General features: G+C 37.6%; 1 protein-coding gene across 1 annotated transcript in view; it reads left to right on the top strand.

Moving 5' to 3' along the window:
- Positions 1-26,551, top strand: part of CCNYL1 (cyclin Y like 1) — a 71,265-nt gene that overhangs the window by 14,037 nt on the left and 30,677 nt on the right. The window contains exons 2-3 of the mRNA XM_036757364.1: positions 21,740-21,814; positions 26,354-26,388. Coding sequence (XP_036613259.1) covers positions 21,740-21,814; positions 26,354-26,388 — 110 coding nt within the window. The remainder of the gene's footprint in view (positions 1-21,739; positions 21,815-26,353; positions 26,389-26,551) is intronic.

Genomic DNA, 26,551 nt, shown 5'->3' with positions numbered 1-26,551 from the left:
AATTGGCCAAAGGTTTATCAATTTTATTGGTTTTTTCATAAAACCAGCTCTTTGTTTTATTTATTAATTCAGTAGTTTTCTTGGTTTCAATTTTATTAATCTCTCCTTTGATTTTCAGTATTTCTAATTTGGTATTTAATTGGGGATTTTCAATTTGCTTTTTTTTCTAGCTTTTTCAGCTATATGCCCAGATCATTGATCTCCTCTTTCCTTATTTTATTCATGTAGGCATTTAGAGATATAAAACTTCCCCTAAGAAATGCTTTTGCTGCATCCCATAAGTTTTGGTATGTTGTTTCATTATTGTCATTCTCTTGAATGAAATTATTAATTGTTTCTCTGATTTGTTCTTTGGCCAACTCACTCTTTGGAATTAATTTAGTTTCCAATTAGTTTTTAGCTTATTTTTCCATGGTACTTTATTAAAAATGATTTTTATTGCATCATGATCTGAAAAGGATGCATTGACTACTTCTGCTTTTCTGCACTGGATTGTGAGGTTTTTATGCCCTAGTACATGGTCAATTTTTGAGTATGTGCCATGTACTTTTGAGAAGAAAGTATATTCCCTTTTATCCCCATTCAGTTTTCTCCAGAGGTCTATCATATGTGCCTTTTCTAAAATTCTGTTTACCTCCTTCACTTTTTTCTTACTTATTTTGAGGTTAGATTTATCAAGTTCAGAAAGGGGGAGGTTGAGGTCTCCCAATATTATAGTTTTGCTGTCTAATTCTTCCTGTAACTCCCTTAACCTCTCCTCTAAGAATTTGTATGCCTTACCACTTGGTGCATATATGTTAAGCAATGATATTGCTTCATTGTTTATGGTGCCTTTTAGCAGGATATAATGTCCTTCCTTATCTCTTTTAATTGAATCTATCTTTACTTTTGCTTTGTCTGAGATTAGGATTGCTACACCTGCTTTTTTTACTTTAGCTGAGGCACAATATATTTTACTCCAGCCTTTTACCTTTACCCTATGCGTATCCCCCTGTTTCAAATGCGTTTCTTGTAAACAGCATATTGTAGGATTATGGTTTTTAATCCATTCTGCTATCTGCTTCTGTTTTGTGAGAATGTTCATCCCCTGCACGTTCAGGGTTATGATTTCTATCTGTGTCTTTTTCTCCATCCTAATTCCCCCTGTTTATGCTTTTATTTCTCCCTTTCTCCTTCTCCTCCTCAACAAAATTTTGCTTTTGACCGCCGCTTTCCTCAGTTACCCCTCCCTCTTTATTCCCCTCCCTTATCTTACCGTTACCCACTTGCTACTTCTCCTCCCCCTTCTGACCACCCCCCTCCCTTTCCCCCCCTTATCCTCCCACTTCCCGTAGGGCAAGTTAGATTTCTAAACTTATCAGAGTATGTTATTCCCTTCTTGAACTAGATCAGATGACAGTAAAGCTCAAATACTGCTCTTCTCCCTCCCTTCTTTCCCTCTACTATAATATGTTTTTGTGCCACTTCATTTGGTGTAATTTACCCTTTTCTACTACCTCCTTACCGCTTCCCTCATAGCCCTCCCTTTATATCTCTTACTTATATTTTATATCTTTACATCAGTTAATTTATACAGGCATTCACAACCTATGTATATCCCTTTCAATTGTCATAATAGCTGTACCATTCACATGAATGACTTATATGTGTGTGTGTGTGTGTGTGTGTGTGTGTGTGTGTATATATATATATATAACATACATCAGATGATATAATCCCACATAAAGATGTAAACAACCTAACCTTATTGGTTAATAAGGTTTGTGGGGTTTTTCCCCCTGGTTACCTTTTTATGTCTCTCTTGAGTTTTGTATTTGGAGATCAAATTTTCTATTGAGTTCTGGCCTTTTCATCAGGAAGGTCTGGAATTCCCTTATTTCATTGAATGTCCATCGCCTTGCCTGCAAAGTTATGCTTAGTTTTGCTGGGTAGTTGATCCTTGGTTGTAGTCCCAGCTCCTTTGCCCTTCGGAATATCATATTCCAATTTCTCCTGTCTTTTAATGTGGAAGCTGAGAGATCCTGTGTGATCCTGACTGTAGTTCCACGATATTTGAATTGCTTCTTTTTAGCTGCTTGCAGTATTTTCTCCTTGAGTTTATAGCTCTGAAATTTGGCTATAATATTTCTTGGTGTTTTCAGTTTGGGATCTCTTTCAGTGGGTGATCGGTGAATTCTTTCAATGACTATTTTGCCCTCTGGTTCTAGGACCTCTGGGCAGTTGTCTTTGATAATTTCTTCTAAGATACTGTCAAGGCTCTTTTTTTCATCGTGGATTTCCGGTAGACCAATAACTCTCAAATTGTCTCTCCTGGATCTATTTTCCAGGTCGGTTGTTTTGCCAATCAGATAGTTCACATTTTTTTCTATTTTTTCATTCTTTACGTTTTGTTTTATTACTTCTTGGTGCCTCATAGATTCATTAGCTTCCACTTGCTCAAGTCTAATTTTTAATGAGTTAGTGTTTACATTTTGCTTTTGAGTCTCCTTTTCCAATTTTGCCTCTTAGGGTGTGATTTTCTCTCTCTAGATTCTGAATCTCCGTAGCCATTTCGTCAATCTTTTTTTCCATATTTTCTTTTAGCTCCCTAATTTGGTTTTTAAAATCCTTCATTAGCTCTTCCAGCAGGGCTTTTTGGGCTGGAGACCAGTTCATATTACCTTTTGAGGTATCTGATGTATCTACCGTATCATTACTTTCTTCTTCCATATTTGTATTTTGATCCTGCCTGTCTCCATAAAAAGAATCTATTGTCCTCGGTTTTTTTGTGTTCTTCTTCATGTTGGTTTGCCTTTTGCTGGCTTTACAACGAATTTCTATCTGTGGGCCTCAGGGCTTTCTTTCCCAGCTTTCTTATTCTGGGGGTGGTCAGTCTAGAATTATAACCTTCAGTTTCCTGAGGTGTGGGGGAGGGGTCTGGCTCCCTTGCGTCTCACTCCCTGTGGGTGCTCTCCAGCACTTGCTTTTCAGCAATGGTCTCAGCTGTTTGTTGTTTGAGCTGATGACTGGCACTTCCCCTGGGGGAGCAAGATTATGTCTGGGCTCCCGGTGTTGACCCCTGCCGACTCTGCCCCTCTGGGACTAATGAGGTTCTAGTATTTGTCCTGTGAGGCCCCACTATTTTCTCCTCTGTTTCAGTTCTTTTTTTTTTTCCCAGGAATTCTCTGGGTGAGGGGGGGAGGGATTAGAGCCTTTTACCTGGCCATTGAGTCTTCCGGAAGTTCAAGAAGCCGAGTTCCTGGGTTTAGCAAGCGTTAGGAGTGGGTATTTTCACGGCCGGTGGCGTTGCGCTGCCTCTCATAGCTCGCACAGACTGCCGTCCTGTGTTGGGAGGTCTGGGGATCTCCGCCGGTTTCCGGCGCCCAGCTTTCTCCCAGCCCGTCTCCCACGTGGATTTCCCGGCCAGCCGCTTCCGCTTTGTTCTGGAGCAGCTCCGACCGAGCACTCTCCGAGCCTATAGGTTTGTGCCTCCGGCCTTTCAAACTCTCCTGGCTCGGAAATTTGCCCCACGCAGACTGCTTGCAGTTTCTGACTCTCTCAAATCTGCCCAAATTCACTTTTTTATGGGAATCTGACAGACCTTGTGAGAGAGCTCCGGTAAGACGCTGCCTTCATGCGGCCATCTTGGCTCCGCCCCTCGGAAACAGCTATATTCAAACTAAGATATATCCGGGATAAATTGGAGATAATCAGCAGAGGGAAGAAACAAGCATTAAAAGGGGTAGGGAAAGTCAGGAAAGTCTGCAAAAGGTTTTCGGCTAAGACTTGAAGGAAATTAAGAAATAAGGAGAGAGAATTCTGGGCATGGAGGATAGCCAGTGAAAATACAAGAAGTTGGGAGGTGGAGCGTCTTTTGCTAGGAACAGCAAGGAGGCCAGTGTAACTGGGTCATAGAGAGTATGTCAAGGGAATGAGGTATAAGAGGACTGAAAAGGTAGGAAGGGGCCAAGTTCTAAAGGGCTTTTAAAAGCCAGAGAGGGAATCACTGATATCTGTTGTATATAGTGGGGCTGGGTGACATGGGCACATCAGACCTATACTTTGAATGCTAGTTGGAGAATTAGCATGGGAGAGACTTTGAGGCGGGGAGACCAACCATCAGGCTGTTGCAGTAATCGTGCCGTATAATGATGTGTCAGGACGGAAGGGAGCGTATGTGAGAGGTATTAGAAAGGTAGATGTCCATGATGGTAATAGGGAAGTTAGCAAGAGGGGAGGGTTTTGGAGGAAAGAATGAGTTCAGTTTTGAACGTGCTGTGTCTGAGATGTCCTTTAAGCCAGTGGAGATTGCCTAGAGATAATGTGAACTCCTAGTAGCTGATGAGGTCACCTAGAGAGGGAAAGAAGACAGCTCATGATAGCCTTGAGTCTCACCCACTATTGGGGAGCAGGATTTGGATGATGAACCTGCAAAGAGAAGGGAAGGAGGCATTGTTGGTTTAAAAATAAAAACACCAAGAAAGCGTAGGTTATAGATGGAGGATAAGTAGTGTACTTTGATTGAACATAGATATATCAGAAAAATCGGCAGGAAATCCAAATGGAATGGTATGATAGTGACAGATTTTGGAGCTCTTGGATGTTAGGCAACAGCTTTATGCTTCATTTATTTTATATAGGGCAGGTAGGTGGTACAGTGGATAGAGTGCTGGACCTGAGGTCAGGAAGACCTGAGTTCAAATGTAGCCTCAGATACTTCCTACTTCTGTTCACTTCAGTTTCCTTGTTTGGTAAATGGGGAAGATAATAGCACCCACCTCTCAGGGTTGTTGTGAGGATCAAGTGAGATAATGATTATAAAGCCCTTAACCCAGTTCCCAGCATGTGGTATGCACTGTGTAAGTGTTAGCTGCCGTCCTCACCATCATCATTATTGTTACTATCTCGGTAAGCGGGGGAGTCACCGAAGGAATTTGAAGAGAGCTTTGATCTGACTGGATCTATTCACAAGGAAACCTACCTAAGTTTATTTAATGTCTTCAGTCAGAAATGGGTTTGGGGTTGTGTTCTTTCTTTGAGGAAAGTTAAACTTCTTTTTAGATAGGTGCAATGAGTATAATTTTAGCCCTGTATTGGAGTGTAAGTTTTCACATGCTATACTTCTGTTTGATTTTAATCTAAGCATATCTATGAACATGGCACATGGGAAAGACCACAGGACTTGGAGTGAAGAAGCCCAGGTTCTCATCATACTTCAGGCACTTCAGAGCAGCGTGACCCTGGGTAAAGGTCTCTCTGTGCCTCAGTTTCTTCATTTGTAAAATGGGAATATTAATTACACCTACCTCCTAGGAGATCGTGTTAAGGATCAGATGAGTTACCATGTATAAAGTGCTTCGAAAACCTTAAAGAGCCATGTAAATGCCAGCTGTCAACCAAATCACAGCCAGCTTCTGATTCTAGAAGCTTAGATTTTTTTTTTTCCGGGACATAACAGTTTGAAGGATGTGTTTAAGATGTAAATACTTTATTTTTGACTCATATGAGGATTTCCAGCAATAGGGCCTGGGAAATTCAGGGCCTGCTTAGGTATTCAATTTGAAGTTAGAGGTAACCAAATTTCATTTGGTCCATTCCGTGAATTCCTGAGAACAGATACTTTAACTTCTCCACATAATAATGCCTTTCACCTAGGTGTCTAGGAGAGACTGGAAAGTATCATACATAGCTCTTTCTAGCAACAGAGTCCAAATATAGCCTTTTAATTCAAAACCCTCATTTTAACACGCTCTCCTTTTGTTTCTTCCAATGGCGTGTTTACTTATAAGTTAAAATCACACTATATTTTAAATGCCTTGGATTGGGCTTGTCACTGTAATTTACTGTTTCCATAAAGAAAAACATCAGACTTTATCTGTGTTTTGGGTGGTACCTGATGACTAATTTTAATTTATTTTTTCTAAAGAAGAGTTCTTGAGTATTAAGGTGGCCTCATTCTTTAGAGCTATGAATCCAGTTTCCTGTTGAATATTTAAATTGGTTTCAGACATTTAAGATAGTGCCACTTGTCTCTCCTAGAATTATTAAATAGTAAAAGCATGTAAAAACTGAATAAAGTAAGAAAGTTAAGCTTAATTTATGACATATTTTTATGTTATGGTCTATTTTCAAGATAATTCAAGGAAATTTCTGTACCAGGAGTAGTATAGTATAATATAGTATTCACATACTACAGGCGGTGAATACTTTACCTTCATTTACTTTAAACTACACTCCTCCTTAAGCTGTAATATATTCGCCAGCTCTGATACAGATTTATTTATATCAAATAGATCCTATTACTATACGGCACTAACAGAGAAGAACTCTTTATTCTGAATAATAGTATAGAAGTTAAAAAACAGCAACTTGAAATCCTGTGGTTCCGTGTAAAAAAGTGATTTAAGCAAGAATCAATTTCTTTGACTTTTCTTTACCTGGGCTAATCAGGAAGGAGATAAAACAAGATGTCTATTTCTACTTACTAATAATCTAGATTTAGGTATAGCAAACATACCAATTACCCATGTTAAGCAAGTATCTTACATTGTGTCCCCTTAAAATAAGACACAGTACTTGTTAGTATAGTTAATTTAATTATAGTAAGATTTTATATTAACTTAGATACATTAGTATGGAATTGGGCTGCTGGGCTGAGGTTTACTTTGTACATCTGTTTCTAGATAGATAACTCTCCACCTCTAGTTGGGCTAAATAAACTAAGGCTGTTTTCAGCTTTTAAAAATTCTAGGAGCCTGTGATTTATTTTAAAAACAGTCTATAGTTCAGACTGACTTTCTACCTCAAATTATTTAAGATTTGTCATAGAGCAAGAAGGGAATCTTGACCTGTAATTTCTTTGGTGTAAGAAACTCAGTCTTCCCTGACTACAGATTGACCATTCTTCTGCAATAGGCTTAGAATATTTAAAGCAACTCTTGAGGTTCTGCCTTCACCCCATCAGATTGGCAAAGTTGACAAAATGGCACATGATACAGGTGCTTTGGAAAAACAGGTACGTTAGTACACTGTTAGTAGAGCTATGAATTGGCCTAGTCATTCTGGAAAGCAATTTGGACCTATGCCCCAAAGTTAGTTCTACTAAATTTTGATCCCACAGTGCCATGACAAAGCCTATCACCCAAAGAGATCAAAGAAAGAGGAAACGGACCCCTATGCGCAAAGATATTTATATCAGCTCCTTTTGTGGTACAAAGTACTGGAAACTAAGGGGGTGCCCATCAATTGGGGAATGGCTGAACAAATTATGATACATGAATATAATAGAGTACTATTGTGTCATAAGGAATTATGAAAAAGGGCAGTTTTAGAGAAGCGCCATAGGGTGGCTTGTATGAACTGATACCAAGAGAAGTAACTAGAACTAGGAGAAGAGTTATTACAGTATCTGTTAAGACAGATAGTTTTGAAAGACTAGCAATGCATTGACCAGCCACAATTCCAGAGGTCAGAAGATGAAGCATAGTACCTGACACCTGATGGAAAAGTGATGGACTAAGGCTGCAGAATAAGATACATATTTGATGGACATAGCCAATGCAGGGATTTGTTTTTCTTGAATGTGCATATTTGTCATAAAGGGAATTTGGTTGTTTTTGTTGGTTTTTATATTAGGAGAGAAGGTGGGAGGAAGAGAAAATTGGTATTAATTGAAAAATTGAATCTAAAATAATCTTAGGGCATTGCTGGGACATTGTTAAGTGACTTTCCCATGGTCAGTCATTTAGTCGGTTTCAGAGGCAGAACCCAGATTTTTCTGACAGGCTGAGCACTGCGTCCACTCTGCCAGGATTCCTCTCATTATACTTTTATATTGGAATTCTGTGCAACAGTATAACTGCTATATACTATGCAATATGGTATTGCACTTAACTGCTTAACATACTTCTGTGAAAGTCCATCTTAGAAGCTGCCTTGTGACATGGAATTGACTCCGAATTCTGGCCTGTGATAGGTTCTCTCAAGTTGGAAAGGCTTTGAGTATGAGCCTAGTGAGAGGCTTTGCCTTTATTATGTGCAACCTGGCTAAGTTTGTAGAGGTTCACTAAAAACTGTTTTGCTTTAACTCCTGTAACTCTTGTAATTTATTTTTAAAAAAACATAATTCTGCTTCTGCAATGACTGGCAGAATGGTTAAAAGGGGAGCAACCATTGATTGGGCAGATGAATGTAGTAGATTCTTGCATACTAGTTAATGATCAAGTATGAAAAATTCAGAGGAACGTGAGACTATTCATATGAACTACCTCCGAGTGACATAAACAGAACCCAAAGAATAATAGGCATAGTGACTGCAGTAGCTACAAAATGTAAGCAAAGACAACACTGCAAGGAAGCTAGACTCTGAATGATTGTGATAACCTCTTGGTCTTCAAGAAATCTACCTCTTTCGTCTTCGCAAAACCCAGGGCTAAGTGTTCTATCTTTTATAAGATAGAACACTGTCACTGTATGCACACTCATTTCTATAAGCTTTCTAATATAAATTTAAGTGTCTGCCTTTCAGAGTTTTTCATAAAACCTTCAGCTTTATATCTGAGCCACTGTAGAATATTGAATTTATAGAACTGTTCATTATTAGGGGCATCTAGGTGGCGTAGTGAGTAGCGTTCTGGGACCAGAGTCAGAAGACTTGTCTTCCTGAGTTCAAATCTGGCCTCAAACATTTAGTAGGTGTGTGACCGTGGGCAAGTCACTTAACCCTGTTTGCCTCAGTTACTGGAGAAGGAAATGGCAAACCACTCCAGTATCCTTGCCAAGAAAACCACATTTGGGGTTGCAAAGAGTTGGACATGACTGAAAAATAACTCATTTGGCCTCAAACTTGTTTCAGTATGCAGTGATAGTTAAACCACTGCTTTGAGAGGACAGCTTTACTATATGAAATAAAACAAAGTTAATTTGCAACTTGGTAAAAATGTAATCCGTCCACAAGCTTTTATTAAACACCAGCCATGTGCTAGGTGCTGAATATATGGTTTCTCCCTTTACAACATCTATCCCACATCCTTTCCTTCCTTCTTTCTACTCATACAACTGCTGCCGCTCAAGGGTTCTTATCACCTCATGCCTGGAATGTTGCAATGCTCTGCTGGTTGGTGTTCCTGTCTCAAGTCTTTCCCTATTCCATTCCATTCCATTCCATTCCATGCTCTCTTCGATCCAGATAGCAAAATCACTTACCTTAAGTGCAGGTTCAACCATATTACCTGCCTCTCATCCACAACTCAGTAAACTCCAGTGACTTACAATTACCTCCAGGATCAAATGTAAAATGCTCCGTTTGGCATTTAAAAGCCTTCACAACCTGACCTTTTTCTACCTTTTCAAGCTTCTTATACTTTTTTCCCCTCTACTAACTCTGCGATCTAAATACACTGGCCCACTTTGTGTTCTTCACACAGGGATATCCTACAGCTCACCTTTTTCTTTGTATAATCGGTCCCCGCCCCACCCCCTACTCCCAATACTCCGCCTCCTCAGAACCTCTTGGCTTCCTTCAGGACTTCATTTAAATTCCACCTTCTGTAAAAGGGCTTTCCCAGGTCCCTCCTCTTCTCCCAATGCCTTCCCTCTGAGGTTACCGTCCTTTTACATTGTATATATCTCTTGTATGCATATGCATATGCGTGTTATTTGACCCACTACAGTGTCAGTTCTCTGGCATTTTTGCCTTTCTGGTGCCTGGCACATAGTAAGCTCTTAAAACCTTGCTGACAAAAATGCAAAAATGAGACCAGGAGCTTACATTGCACTACTAGGGGAAACTTATTTACACACATGCAAATATAAGATACATACAAATAAATACAAAGTGATTGGCTGGGGGATGAGAAGACCACTGAGAGAATGTAGAAAGCCTCTTGAAGAGATTTGAGCTGAACCTTGAAGGGAGCTAGGAGCTCTGTGGAGCAGAGGTGAGGAGGAAGAATGTCTGCGTGTTCGTGGCCTGTGGGCCAGCTTGTTCCGTGTATGGAGATAGGAAATGGAATGTTGAACAGCCAGGTTGGAAGCCAGATTGTGCATGATTTTTAAATACCAAGGAGAGCAGCTTGTTGTTTATCCTAGGAGTAATGGAAAACCATGAAAGCTGCTTCATCAGGGGAGTTACACAGTCAGACCTGTGCTTTAGGTATTTCAGTTGGGTGCTGTGTTAGGGATGTATTGGAGAGGGAGGAGACAGGATTCAAGGAAAACATTTATGTATCACTGTGAAATCATGCAAAACTCTGGATTTGAAATCTCAGGACTAGGGTTCAAGGGTCACTATCAATGACCTTGTGTAAGTCATTTCACCTCTGTAGGCCTGTTTCCTCATCTTTAAAAATGAGAAAGCTAAACTAGATGACCTCGAAGTGCCCTTCCAGCTCTAGATCTGTCATTTTTATAATTCTGTGTCATGCTCCAAAGCAGAGAGCTAAGATTAGGAACAAGACTGGAAACTAAGGAATCACACATACTAGAGACAAAGTGGACCAAGATGATGCCTTGAAACGAGTGTCCAAATGGGCAAGCTGTTGGGCAAGACGGCAAATGAGACATTAGTGACAGGAATACTTGAATGGGGAGCTGTGTATACTTAGCTCTGATCCTCCTGACTACTTTGTATTTTGCTACTAAACTTGTATAAGTCTTTTCAACACATATAACTCAGACAGGAAGCCTCTTGTGTGCTTCGTGATGGGATAGACACTAACCATAGGGCACGTCTATTCCTGGGCCTGCAAGTGAGAGCAGGGCAGCTCTGTTATGGCTGTGGCAGGTATTGAGGTAGCATAGACTGTGTATAAAGAACAGGCCTCAGGCACAAACCCTTTTGCTTCAAGTCCTCTCTCTGATACCAGCTTTGTACACCCTGCTTCCTTGGTCACTCAACCTTTCAGTGGCCTCTGTAAGTTGTGGATCACTTGCTAATTATCATTGGTAGGAGGAGTTTCCTAATGGAACTCAGTGTTCCATACCTGTACTTCCCCACCCCTATAAAGAAAGGAAGTAGATGCATTCTGTTATCTTTTCTTTGAGGTCAGTCTTGGTCAATAAAATTACAGTGTTCATTTGTGCTTTTTTTTCCTTTTCTTTTACACTTTTGTCACTATGAATTTTATTTTCCTGGTTTTCCTTACTTCACTTTGTATCAGTTCATATAGGTCTTCCTGTCAAGCTTTACTTTTCCATTCTAGGTTTCTTCCTATGACTTGTAAAAGATTACATGAAAACTCAATATTACTTTTTTTGTCTCACTTTTTCCTACAACTCCTAATCTTGCTATCAAATTAGGTTATATTTTAATAAACAGTAAATGAAAGGGGTCTTAAAGTGCATTTTTCTTTTCATCACTTTTAATCATGAATTCCTAATTTTTCTTAAGAAAGTATTAATGTAAAATTTTTTTTTAAAAATTCCTAGTTTTTAAAGAAAAGAATACAGTACTGGAAAAATGAAAGCATAATGTGAAAAATCCTTTTTTTTTTCCAGAAATATCTCTAAATCCAATTGTCAGTGTTCTCTTTACTAACAGATAATGAAACTAGGGTGGTACAGCCATTTGTTACTATTGGCTTATTCACTTGGGAAAAATTTATTGTAGAGATGTGATTTAGTTTAGTGGCTTAAATTTCCATTGTATTAAAATGTTAGTGTTGTAAGCAATAGTGATGTCAGCTAACGGAAGAAAATAAAAATGTTACCATGGGAAATATTTGAATATTGGTATTCTTGGTAAATTCATATGCTTAAAAAGTTGATTCTATAGGAAAGAAAATGAAATTATGTCTTAGGCCATCCATACTCATTAAAAGGTAAACCTTATATAGTTATTACCTTGCCATAATTTGCTTTTTTTCCCATTTAGAAAAGTTAGAAGACAGGAGAATCTTGAGTTGATCTTATTTTTTGGTTATTTGCAAGCATAGATATATTATGGTATATTATTATTATTTACATGTAGCAAATTGTCTATAAATGTGAGATTCTTACATTTTCTTTTTTTTTTCCTTTTCAGTCTTTTGATTTTTGTTTTAATACTTTGAGGTTTCGTGATTAATTCCTCTTTGGTTTATTCAGGTTTTCAGGGAGTCTCTGGGGTAACCTTTTACTACTTTCTCTTTTAAGCTAGTCTTCTAATTCTTTCCTCAAGAGCTTTTATTCATTTTTTTGAGAGTTTTTAATTCATTTTTTAAATCTCTTCATTTTTTTCTAGGTATTTCTATAGGCCTTGTGCAAAGTCCATATTTTTCTTTAACTCTCTGTTTGAAATTGCTGTGGTATTTCTTATTCTCCAGATCTCTAGATATGTAACAATTTTTGATACTTGGTGGATATTTTCTTTGATTTTCTTAACTTTCCAGGTTAATTTATGATTTGGGGGTTTGTGCCCAGACCAGGCTGTGCTCCTTTCTGTGCTTTTCAGTGGTGTGGTTAGCTCAGTTTTTTCATTTCCTGGGTCTCCTCGATTCTCTGGCTGACCACTTCCTCCCAGAGTTAGGCCAACTCTATCTTCAGGGCCTCTCTAGTTTCTCAGGACTGATCTCCTCCAACACTTCTAGGCTCGTGGGGCTGGGGAAGTCTTCCACTCTTCCACTTTTGATGCGTCTGGACACAGAACCTCACAGGCTACATGTTTCCTAGCTTGCTTAAGGCCTTTCCCAGAAACTCCCAGGTTTCAGTCTGGCCTCCTGTACCAGTTTTGCAATGGAAGAAGTCACTGTAGTTTCTCATTGGATTTCTTGATCATTTTTCATTCTAGTATAAAAACTTCAAGATTTTGCTAGAGTGGAAGTTGAGTGGTTTACCTCCCTTTCTTGGAAGGAAGCTCCTTTGAAATTCTTTTCTTACCTAGTGAAAGTTACTGGGTCTTCAGTAAATATGATCTGCTCTGACAAAAGTATGTCCTGATTCCATGTAGTTGTTGTATTATGTTGGAGATTTATAGTATTTGTGATTTGTTAGAAATTAGATACTTGTTTTACATAGAGCTAACCAGAGCAAGTTGAACTTGATTTCTAAGCCTTCACTGTTGAATTGCTTCTTTTAAATTTTCTTTTTTTAACTTACTGGTAATATTAAACCTTTTAGCCTTCTTTTGAGAATTGCTAATTGAGCTATAGGTGTCAATCAAATTTTATTTGTCAGACATCGATTAGCCAAAGTTTATTTTAAACGCATCCTTCTTTAGTTCTATCCTTTTAGATCAGCCCTTTAGTATCTTTTAAATATAATTTGTCATGAGTCATCTTTTGGGCTTCATCTGCTTGATATACTTGATAGCTGATATGGATAGAGAGGTATGGTAATTTTCTGTTATCTAAATACATAATCACACACTGTTGAGTGCCCCTGATCAGCACTGTCCCTTAAAGGGATAGGAGGAGCTGCACTACTTATTGCCTCAATGAGTGGATTTGGACTGGTTCCGTTTCAGATGATGTGTTGTAGCAGACAGCTGTTATAAGGGTCTGCTTTCAACTGAGGTCAGGTTCAGACCTCTGGGGAATCTGTGGTAGGCTGAAATAATTCTAGGGTCATCCAAGGATTCAAATTGGTTTTGAAGAAGCCCTGACCTAAATTTAATATGTAGATTATTTCTAATGTATTCCCTTTTCTTGTCTGTGTGAGCCCAAATAATGGAAGGACTTTACAGTGCCGTGGTATTCTATATTAATCCCCTTTATGTACATGTGCTACTTTCCAACCAGGGCCTTTTTGTAGTCACTGTACTCAGCATGACATTTTCTGCCTCCGTGCCTGGGATGCATGCTTTACTCTCATTCATTTAGAATCCTTGCTTTCCTTCTACATTTAATTCAGGTGCCATCCCTGTGGGAAGCCAAGCTTTACATGATTTCCACCTAGTGTTTTGTGGGTTTGGCGGAGAGTGTTGTCTCTCCCTTTTTCCCTGTCCCCTTTTCCTCTTTTCTCCCTCCTTCCCTTCTCCCTTCCTCTCTCCCACTCTCTCTCCATCTATACCCGTTTTCCTCTCTCCCCCTCCCTTCTTCCTCATTCACTCCTTCTCTCCCTCTCCCCCTCATTCTCTCCCTCACTTCCTCTCCTTCTGTCCTCCTTTCTCTCTCTCTCTCCCCTTCCCCCTCCCTCCAGATAAGCTTCTATTTATTTGTTTTTGTTCTCCTTTCCTTCCCCACTGTTGGAAGAAGCTCCCTGAAGGCAGGTACTATTTTCTAATTCATCTTTGTATCCCCACCACCTAACACAGTGCACTTTACATATTAGGTGCTAACTTATCAGATTGAATGTGGTGATCCTAATTTTCAAAATCTGGATATTTGATATGATTTGACAAGGATTCTTTTTAAAGATTCCTAGGAAACTAACTCCAATAGATCTTTAGTGCAACTGTGCCAATCCTAGATTGATCTTATAGCACAAATTTCTGGTGATATCTGTTTTTTATTAAAGCCTAATGCTTAATTCAGCAAATTGTTTATAGCTTTTTTTGTGCTAAGACAGTCTCTCATAGATATGTGTGGGTGTCATTGAATGCTTCGCATATGTTTCAGTTAAGGGGGCATGCTTTATGCTTGAAGTTTTATTTCTCTTCCCACATTTTTAATGGTTTTCTCAATGTTTGTCTCAAGGTCAGCTTCAGAAGTCAGAAGTGTGCTCCTCTACTCCCAATCCTACTTTGACTTAATTTACTGTCTATCAGTTATCCTTTATAAACCTGTTTACATTTTCAGCTTGTACCACTTCTGGGGTTGATGAATCTTCTACATTTATTACTTACACTATATAAAGTATAACATTTTTAAAACATTCCCCAAATTATCCCCTTTCATGAGTAATATCTTCTAATGTTTCAAGTTTTGGTGAACATGGTAGTGTTCATTTCATGTTTTTATATTTATAGATGCCATTTTTTTTACCCCTGTCCCCCTCAAGATTTGTCTTTGGAAATTGGATAGTGAGTCCTAAACTTTTAATTTCTTGACATAGAGTGTACTTACAGTTGCCTTTCTTTGGGTCTTTTTCTTACTATGTCATTTGATTTTTTTTAAAGGGTTTTTATTGATAAATTTTATTTTTATATTGCTTATATCTCTGTATTCCTCCTTGTCTCCCAGAGAGCCATCACTTACAACAAAGAATTTTCTTCAAAGGAAGAAAAAGAGGAAAAAAATTCAACAAAACCAGTCAACACATTTTTGAAATGACATTATATGTAATAATCTCTGGTTTTCAGTAATCTTTTGAATAATCACCTCCATTTTTAATTTTTTTAAACTTCATTAGCACATTGTTCTTACCTACTTTAGTGATCTCTTTTCTAGAATTTGGATCCTATCATCATATCCTTGGGTTAGATTAGGTCTTAAAAGTCAGATTTACAATAAAAATTTATCCAAATCTCTGAGTTAGTCCTGTGTAATCATTACATGAACAAGAATTTCCTCTACAAAATGCTCAACAAATGGTCATCAACTCTGCTTGAAGTGCTGCTCCAGTAAGGGAGAAACTCATTACTTCCCTAGTTAGCCCATTCCATATTTTGAATAGTTCCAATTGTTAGGTTTCTCCTTATTTCAGTACTAAATCTGCTTCTGCAGTTTTCACCCATTGCTCCTAGGTCTGCCTTTGGGGGGAAAACAGAGCAAGTCTAATCTTGGCACTTGGCCATCCTGTTTGCCTTCCTGTGGACAATCTATCTTATCAATAGATTGTGATATTCCAAACTAGCCAAAAGACTCCAGATGTGGTCTGGACCAGAACAGAGAACGGTGGATACTACACCTTTCCTAGAGAACAGTGGATATTTTGCCTTTCCTATTGTAGCCTCATTATAGCTCTAGCTTTGGACTGCCGTCTCACGTTTCTGCCTCATATGGAACTGATAGTCTACTGAAATGCCAATGTCTTTCTTTCTGACAGTTTGCAACTTAACCATACCCAGTCCATCTTATACTTATGAAATTGGTTTAAATTTCATAAGGTTGTATTTATTCCTGTTACTTTTACTTGATTCCAATGATCTAGCACCTGTGGAGCTATTTTAGTATCCTGACCTGTAATCCAAAATACAAGCTGTTCCTCTAAGTTTTATGTCCAGTGCAAATTTGACTGGCTATGGGATTTTTGACTTGAATAAAATTATCTTTATTCATCAGCATCTTCTAGTTTTAGTTGCCTGGGCATATACTGAGAGCTCAAGCGATTTGCCCACAGCCACAGAGATGGCATGTGTTAGAGCCTTGTATGCTGGGTTGTTTTGGAATTTTTTTGACACTAAGGTTGACTCTGCTCTGTTCTGTGAATGTACATTTTATGTAGTTTTAAATCAGTATAGAATATTTCTTTGTTTCCTTTGATCCCTTTATTTCTTTATGCTTCTGATGTGTTACTTTTTATGATAGTAAAAACTCAATTGCTTAAATTTACTTAGCATCTATTTATTCCCAGTCATTAGCTATTTGAATTGTCTATAGTTTTTTTTTAATTGTTATTGCCATTAGGCATAGGGCAGCTAGGTGGTTCAGTGGATAGAGTACCAGGCCTGGAGTCAGGAACACTGAGTTTAAATCCTGCCTTAGGCACTTACTAGCTGTGTGACCCTGGACAAGTCATTTAACCTTGTTTGCTTCAATCTTCTTATCTGTAAAATAAACTGGAGAAGAAAATGGCAAACCACTCCAGTTACCTCTGCAAAGTAAACCCCAAAAGGAGTCACGAAGAGTTGGACACAGCTGAGACAATTGAACAACAAATTAGGCATAGTGCTGATATAAACATTTTCACGTAAATAGCTTTTTTTCTTATTTTGTTTCCTTGGGATGTATTCCCAAGATATCTTGCTTTAGTGAATTGATAGAATGTTGACCTAGGAAATCATTTAATCTCTTAGTGCATTTTCTTAAATCTGTATGTTGCTAATCTCTACTGGTAGAATGAAGAGGTTACTATTCATTGAGAGTTCCCTACACTGATGAAATCACGATCTGATGGAATCTAGTTTAAAAAAAAATCCAAAAAAATGTTGCTAGTTGTAGATTTACTGGTTCAAAAGTGGCCACATTGCTTTCAGAAAAAAGATTGTACCCATGTGCATTGCTCTGCAGTCTTTCAGATTGTCCTGCTTTGTTGATAACATATTCTTCTAGCATTCCAGAAATCCTTGGGGAAAAGACAAACATGACTTGTCTCATAGATGGTTGTGAAGGAAATAGAACTGGATTGGAAACCAAGTGACCTGTGTTCTGCTCCTGGTTCTGCCCTAATCAGCACTGCAGCCTCAAGCGATTTATTTTCTCACTCTGTCTCTTTCCTTATATCAAAAATAAAAGTATTAGACTAAATGCTATATAAGCTATTTTCCAGATGTAAGATTCTGGGAATGTCTTATAAGTAATAGACTTCACATTGAAAATTAGCCCTATACTTTGTTGCCAACTTATAATATTTTCATGTATGTTTAAATGTATGTACATACACATATACATATATAAATATTTCTATATTTACAGCATTTTCTTTTACCTAACTGAATGTCAAGGTCCACCTTAATATTTTCCTTTTACTTTTTTAGTCACTCTGATGTTGATTTCAGTCAGCTTGATATTTCATTGCCTAGAGTAGCTCTGTGTCCACCGTACACTCGTGCATCGCTGTGAACCCTGTCTTTTAAATATTTTTTAGAGATAGATAGTAGACTCGTGATTTCACTGGTATAAGGGAACCCCTCTATAGCTTGCTAAGAATTTAAGATGCAAAGATGCTGACTTGTATTGACAAAATTTCTCAACCAAGTAGTTCCTTATGCCAAAACATTTATAAATATTTGTAAAGGGACCTAGTTTGCTTCAAGAGCCCTACTCTTTTTACTTCTACATTCAGAGAAATACCAATTTATTCTTGTCGATCAGTCAGTAAAAGCACTGGAGATAAAAAGAAAAGGCAGAAGCTATTCCCTGCCTACATGGAGCTCATAATAAAATGGTGGGGTGGGAGGGAAGGCATGAGAATGAGAGTCTGGGAGAAGCTTCCTAGAGAAGGTTAGGGTTTACCTGGGGACTTGAAGGAAGCCAAGAAGTTTAAGAGATAGAGATAAGGAGGGAGAGAATTCCAAGCATGGGGGAGAGCCAGAGAAAAATGTCTGGAGCTGCGAGGTGGAATTTCTTATTTGAGGAACAGCAAGCAGGCCAGTGTCCCTGATCTGAAGAGTGTACAGGGAGTAAGCTGTAAAAAAGACTGGAAAAGTGGAGAGAAGGCTGAGTTATAAAAGGGCTTTGAAGACCAAACAGAGGATTTTATATTTGATCCTAGAAGTAATAGGGAATGTATCAGTAAGGCAATACAACATCAGTGATAACTGTGAATATGCCTATGTCGTTCTCTATCGCAAAGTATGAGAGACTCTCCATAAAGAAGGTAGAAGAAGTTTAACATTTATTCAGACACCAGAGAGCCATATCCTGTAACCAAATGTTCAACTCCCACAGCCAGTTAGACCACTTTATCATAACAGCAAGGAACTTCAAACACCTTATCACAGTCTGTAACCTTGCTATCCCAAAACATCTCCCACCTCCTGCTGGAGTCTTCTCAAAGACAAACTCACAGTACAGCTAAGTCACAGTCAGTTCAGCTCTAACTATCAGGATGGTGGACATTAGCAGCCATAACTGCACTCTCACTCTCTCTCTTTCTCTGTCTGTCTCTTTCTCTCTGCATTTCCTGTAACATAACTTCCTTTTCCTGTCAGGAAGCTCCTCCTACCACATGTGACTTAGGCTTCCTGTGATGGTAAGCAGGTCACATGGCCTATTAATGGGTAGGAAAGATCTTCAAATCTAAATTGCTACTACAAGGAGCTGCTGGAGTTTATTGACTTGTAGGGTGTTTGGATGGGTTGACTTGGTCAGACCTGGACTTTAGGAAAATCACTTTGGCTTCTGAATGGATGATAGACTTGGGTGGGGAGAAACTTGTAGTAGGCAGGCTAACCAACAGGCTATTGCAGTATAGTTTGGGGTGAGGGGATGAGGTGCTGCACCAGGGTGGTGGCAGTATCAGCGGAGAGAAGGAAGCATATTTGAGAGATGTTTCAAAGGGCAGAAGGGATGTGGGATGATAGTTAGCAGGCATGAAAAGATTAAGTGGTTGTAGATATGTTTGTAGGCAGTAGGGAATGAGCCAGAGAGAAGAGATGATAGATGGGGCAGTCTGCTGGAGGTGGGTTGGAATGAGATGGCTTGTGCAGGTAGGAGGGAGGAGTAGGGCTATCTCTTCATGTGGGACAGGAGTGACCGAGTGAAGGAGAAGAGAGTGGCAGAAGGCATCTGAGGGGATGGGAGAAGAGGAAACTCTCAGCAAATGACCCCAATTTTCCTTTGTTTCCTAAGTAAATTCTTCCTCTATGAAATAAATTCTCAATTGTATGATGGCTTAACTTCCACAGTCCTAGTTCTATAATTAAGTTACAGTCATCTCTCAACACAATTCTGATTATTTGGGGATTAGCCATTAGTAATTACATGGGAAGTTTTGGAAATTTGCAGCAATGTGCATATGTAAGGAAAACTAAAAAGAAAATTTAGTAAGTCATAAATGCTGTATATTATTCATCTATTTTATCAATTATTGCCATAAGAATATATACATAAATTTATTACAAATAGTCAAATTTTGTTTAAAGTTTCATGGCACTAAAGAACTATGGACTGTGCACTCTCTTTGGTAATGCCTTCTCTTTGTCTCTCTGCCATCTATGCTTAGTCACGTGATTTTTTTCTGTAGTGATCATTTCTGTCTTGCCGTGAAGCAGTTGCTGCAGCTTCACAGGTGGCTGGGAAGACTGCAGAGTGTGCAAAGATAGTAATCTCTCTCACGTAGAAACTGCAACTTTTTATGGATGCAATGTTTTGTTTTACTTTTTTTGTGTGTTAAATATGATCACAATTACTAAAGAAAGGTTTGCGGTGGGACCTAGCGTTACTCATGGTTCTTTGCATTGGGGGGTGTTTCTGTGCCCCTAGCTTCCCAAACATTGAGTATGTATGTGCTCTTTGCTGTTTAACCTCCATTCTTTTATATTGCTAATAATTACTTCTATTTACATAGCATTTCAAAGATTTACAAGGTGTAATTTTTTCTCACCCTTTGTGGTTTCTTCAAGAAGTCTTAAATATTGCCTCTTTTTATAGAAACTATGTTGTCTTTCTCACAGTAATTGATTTGTGTTCAAAGATCATAACACTTATTAAAGTGAGAATCAGAGTCTGAATTCCTTTGGAACATTTTGGTTGTAATCATGTTTTCATTCATTCGGCTGTCATTCTTTGGCCATCTCTTCTGTGCATGGCACTTTACTAGGTTGTGGAGGATATCATGTCAACTCTGTCCTCAGGGAAATTGAAACTATAAAATGTAACATATGAAATGTTAAGTACTATTAAATTGTATCTACCTCAAGGCAGGCTGTGATTTCAGTGGAGCAGACAGCAAAAGTTAAAAGGGTTGCAAACTCACCACCTTTTGGTACAGCAGCCATTTCTAATTGACTGAGTATGTTTTTGTCTGTAACATCACTCTCTTACCCTTGAATTTCTTGCAAACTTGTGTGTCTTGTCATCTAGTCTCTGTGATCTAATTCTAGTTAGTCAGTTAAACGTAATACATTTAGTTATTCTAATACCTTTTACTTTTCTACTTTGAATGACAGTATTAAAATGGAATCACTTAAGCATCTTTCTCAGTTAAGAAGAGAGGTCATTCATTTGGTTTTTTATCCTGAATATGCATGCCTTTTTATACCTTCATCCAAGTAGTCCTACTGATTCTTTAGTTTTTCTTACTCTTTTTGGATTTAAAAGACTGGCATTAGTCTCTTGCAAGCTGCCTTCTCCGTATTGGGGATGAATGAGGGACATGGCTCTACTGTATTTCTAGTTTCTACTTGGACATGGTTTTTAAAAAACTTTCCCGTATTTCAAAGACACTTCCAAACCTCGTCCCCACCCCTGTTTGATCTTTGTCCTGTAGCCCTGAAGTGATTGATGTATTTTTAGTTTGGGTTAACTTGAATGCATGATGTTTTTGTCCTTGGGCAGCTTGGCACAGTAGATAGAGCACCAGACCTGGAGTCATAAAGATCTGAGTTCAAATATGGCCCCTGACCTCTCTGAGCCTTAGTTTCCTTATTTTTCAAATGAGGATATTTATTGGCAGTGCCTACGTCACAGGGATGTTGTACATGTCAAATGTAAAGCTCTTCTTTAAATGTTCACTTGGAAATCTCTAGACTTCCTCTGGGTTGTGTGCTTTTTAAACTTTTCAATTGTTTACTAAAAATCTTCTTGTAAATTTTTTTAATGAAATAACTAATAACTTTTTTTTCTCTTGTCACAATGGCCAACCTTATGATTATCAGTATTATGTAATGCGTTGGCCTTGCATGTGAAAATATTCTGCCGATTTCCTTGTAGATCATTATATATGTTTTGTTATTATCTAACTTAGTTTTGAAGTTTTCCCAGTCATATATTTTTAGCTCAATCTCAGATCGTCTTTTATATATCCCCATTATTCCATTTTTATTATTTATTATTTTATTCCTTTTGTTAGGATTTTTAAAAAATTGGCATGAATTTCCTTCACATACAGCCTTATTATACATTTACCTTGGGGGTGACTTTAAAAAACAGTCAACAGAGCAGTGGCCTAAAAGGACTTACAGATGTTTTTAAAATGCACTAAACTATCTCACATTTTTCCTTATCTCTTTCTTCAACAGATTTAGCCATGGAATCAAACCCATCTGACCATCCCAGAGCAAGCACAATATTTTTGAGCAAATCCCAGACTGATGGTAAGATGACATCTATTTTCTTTTCTGAGAAGACTATCAAGACTTCATTTTTTTTCTATTATAGATTGCCCCTTTTTGGCTAGGAATTATATATCATTTAGTTAAGATCATGGATTGATGTGTAAACAACTTTCATGATAACACTGATAATGTATGTGGTTTATTTTGTTTGCCATTTTATCGGTTAACAAAATGCTATCCATTTTATATATGCAGATTATAGATAGCTGTCTAGTCCAGCTCCATCACTTCACAGGTGATGGAGTTAGATGGAGACCCAGAAAGGGAAAAGGTGACTTGTCCGAGGTTACACAGATAGTAAATATCAGACCTACCTGGATCCTCTGATGTTGAATCTTGTTCTCTGTCCACTATGCCACAGTTGCCTCTACTAATCAGGATTTTGCGTAATAATCAATTTCTGCACAAAATCAACACAATTCCAATTTGTCTCCATAACGCAAACTCCTTTTTAAGATAGCCATAATTAAGGGTGCTTTCAAGCTTTGGAGAGCCAATCTGACATAGTAAGTGAACCCGTGATTTGGGCCTCATTTAAGCACCATGTTGTAATCTGTGATCAACTGAGGTACCCACTGCCTGGCATTCATTACGACCACTTGAGATTTTGAAGCTTTTAGTGTCCCATTGACCCTTTCATAACCCAATAGAGTGACATGCCTAGTCCTCCGTGGGTGCTTTGTAAAGAAGTTTCCCAAGTGGGAATGGGAAGGTGCAGTGGGAGCAGCCCTAATAGCTGAATTGCAAGCATAGGCTCACATCTCAGATATGCTGATGTGGTGGTCCTACTACCTCTGTCACTAATCCCTGCCTGGATTTTCTTTCTTTCCTTAATACAATTGAGACAAAGCAGAATTTTTCAAAATGCTTTATGAAGCAAAGGGGATAGTAATGTAAGGTCGAATAACTTGATAAAGCTTACATAGTTGGGAAGTTATCTTTGACCGTGTCTCCTGAACCTACTTCAGGTCTCTCACCAATTTTAGTTTAGGACAGTTGGCTTAGCGTATGTCCTAAAGGTAGAGAAGTACCATTCTTCCCTTCAGGGTTAATCTAATCTTCCCATCCACCCAGTATTTTAGCCTGACAAAGCTCATTCTGTGTGGTTATAATTGGTTGTACCAGTCTGATGCCCCAGTGCCAGTCTTTATCATGGTTCCCTTAATCACATATTAATCGATGATGACTTCAGGTCCTCTAAGATAATAGCCCTGTTTATCCCAGCAAGGTAACTTTAGGCTATTAAAGCTAATATGTCTTCTGTCTGCTGTGTGATGGAAATGAGGAATTCAAAATTTCCTGTTAACTTCTCTGCTGTTTGCTTGCTTTCCCTAAAGTTGATTCCTAGGGTTTGTTTTTTGTTTTTTGAGTTTGTTGCCCCTATGAACAACTCTTTGTATGATTAAAGGCAGACAACTTGGTCCTGTGTTTCCTTTTGAACACTGTTTGGTTGAATAGAATGTGAAATTGTTTGCAGAAATAAAAGTATAATGTATCTCACCAAATTCCTTCTGGTATAAATATGATCTTGATACCTAAACCAGGGAGATGTAAAATAGAGAAAGCAAAGACCAATATCCCTAATAAATATTGACACAAAACTTTTTAAGTAGAGTATTAGCAAAGAACTACTATAACATGTCAGAAAGATTTTCCCCTATGAGCAATTTCAGCTTATACCAGGAAACTATAAACATCATAGTCCCAGTAATAATTACATCAGTAGATTTTTAAAAGCCTTTGGCAAAATTCAGTATTCATTTCTGTTTAAAAAAAAAAACATTCTAAAACATAGGTATCAAGATAGCTCCACAGAAAACTCTCAAATTCCCCAGTGGGAACCATATTAAAATTAATTTAAATGTTAATATTTAACAAAATAACTAAAAATACAGTACAACATAGAAAATGTTAATTTGTGGTTTACCTCAGTTCCTATTTGAGTTTGACACCACTGTTCAAATGCATATGAAATAAATGAACCTTCCCTTAATATGGTAAATAGTATCTATCTAAAACCAATACTCAGTTTTATATGTAATGGGGATAAACTAGAGGCTTTTCCAAGTAAGGTCAAAGATAAAGCAAGAATGTCGATTATCACCACTATTATTTGATATATGATGCTAGAAATGCTAACTGTACCAATAAGATAAGAAAAATAAACATGTAATAAGTGGAGGTGAAGAAAAAAGTGATTACTTTTTTAGAGATATTTTAAGAATGAGTCAATTAAAAATTAATAGATGCAATTAACAACAGTACGGTTGCAGAACATAAACTAGATCGACATAAAATATAAGCATGTCTCTATATTACCAGTGAAACCAGCAGGACAAGATGTAAGGAGAAATGCCATTTAAAATAACCACAGAATGAAAGTGTGTGTGTGTGTGTGTGTGTGTGTGTGTGTGTGTATGTTGGGGGAGAGATGTCAAGAAATGCACAGAAAGTACATACACACACATTTTACAGGAAAATAGTGATGAAAAAATGGAAAATATTCATTCCTCATGAGTAGTCTGAGCCAGTATGATGAAAATGACAATACTGCCTGAATTAATTTACCTGTTCACTGCCACAAAAATCTAACTATCAAAAGGTTACTTTGTAGAGCTGAAATTTATCTGGAGGAAATAAATGAAAATAAGTGGAAAAGAAAGGGGATCTAGCAGTACCTGATCTCAAACTATATTACAAAGCAATCAAAATGATTTGGCATTAGTCAAAAAATAGAAAAGTGGTTCACTGTAACAGATTAGATACACAACAGAAGCAAAGGAGCCTAATAGCCCAGGGTTCTGTAAACCTGGCTGTTGGGATGGGATGAGCACTTACTCCAAGACAGAAACTGCTACGAATACTAGGAAAGCAGGCTGTCATAAATTAGACACCATATTCCAGGATATGCTCCAATGGAAATATGATTTAGGCATAAAAGGTCACATAAATCAGGTTTGCAAAGAAATTACCTTTTAGATCTTTGGTTAGGGGAATAGTTTATGACTAAACAAGAGATAAAGGATCACAGAAGATAAAATGGACAATTTTGATTATATAAAATTTAAAAGTTTTTGCAGAAATAAAACCAGTGTAGTTAAAATTAGAAGGGAAGATGACCAGGAAAAAAAATCTTTCCAGAAAGTTTCTCAGATAAAGGTCTTATTTCCAAAAGTCTTAGCGGGTAGTTTAAGGCTTATTGAAGTTTAAAACAGCACTTAAACTTTTGTGACATCTTGTTTTAGGAACTGATTTTAAAAGGGCTATTCCCCACTTGATAAATGGTTGAAGGACATAAACAAGTAGTTTGCAAAGGACAAAATCCAAGTTATCAAATACATAGGATATAATAGTAATTCAGATGAAGCAGTTCACTTTAAATCATTTAAATGATTACTGGGATAATGATTATACTTTAGAAATAGAAGTTTCTTAATATGGATTTTAGGATCATAGATCAAGAGCTAGAAAGAACTTTAGAGACCATCTAGTGCAACTCTCATTTTACAGCCAGATAGCTGCTGCCTAAAAAGGTGGTCACTTGTCGGAGGTCACTTGGATTTAAGTACGTGACAGAGCAGGGAATCCAAGTGTGTGTACTTTGCCTATCCTTGGTAAATCACCTGAGTTGCTCTAGCTGTGCTCCTCCTCAAAGGAAGCCAGCAGTTTCCAAGAGCCATTGACTGGTCTTGCTCAGAGTAAGAAAATAAAATGGATGGAAGATTGTGGCTGTCACACTTCTTTGATCAGTGTCATTTCAGTTTCTACACTGCCCCCAGAGAGTACCAAGGAACTATGCAACATTAGTGCCTTTTCATCCACTTGGTTGTTATGAGCACTACAAGATTCCATGTCATAGATGATTAATTTTAAGATGAGTGTACTATTTTAATTGAAAATGCAGTGTTACTCTTTAACTGTTCCAAAAAATGATTTAATTTGACAGTAACAATGTAACATAGAATCATTGGATGACTGAGTTAGGTAAAGATGGAGCACACCTAGCTGTAAATCAATAAATTGGACTTCGAGCTGTTAAACCTAGAATATGACTTCTTACTTTCTTTTTTTTTTAATTTTATGTTGCTGAAAAATTAGATATGAGAAAGTTAAATGGCTTTAGCTGCTAATCTAATTTGTTCTATCTATTTCTCTGTATGGACTATCTTCCCTTTGTATCTGTATCTGTTAGGCCCCAAAGTGAAACTGATAATGTTAATATGGATTTCATTTTGATTTCATTTTCTCCCTGTGGGGAAGGTTATCTTATCTATTAATTTTAGAGTTTGTATTGGGAACTACAAAACAGAACATACTTTTTATATGCTATATGATACACAGAAATTAATATATAATGAAATTAAATTATATATCTAATTTTACATGTAACTTGTCTTTATGTATAGTGTATATATATATTATATATATATATATAAAATCAAATAAACTTTCAAATATGACTAATTTTTCCAAGCTGTAAATATCAGAATTAATCGGTTAATTTGTTTTTATTCTTAGTGAGAGAAAAGAGGAAGAGCAACCATATAAACCATGTAAGTAAACAACAGTTCAAGTGTAAAGTTTTTTGAAAGAGCAATTAAGTAGCTAAAAAGTAAAAGTAATTGTACCACGATCCCCAGTGAACAGAAATAGCCTAATACTGTTGGTTTAATAATGAATGCTATGTTAACATCATTTTTTCCTTTGAGTTTTTCT

The sequence above is a fragment of the Trichosurus vulpecula genome, chromosome 4 (genome assembly GCF_011100635.1).
Source record: "Trichosurus vulpecula isolate mTriVul1 chromosome 4, mTriVul1.pri, whole genome shotgun sequence".
Lineage (NCBI taxonomy): Eukaryota > Metazoa > Chordata > Mammalia > Diprotodontia > Phalangeridae > Trichosurus > Trichosurus vulpecula.
The sequence above is the reverse complement of the archived record's forward strand: the minus strand, read 5'-3'. Positions and strand labels throughout refer to the sequence as shown.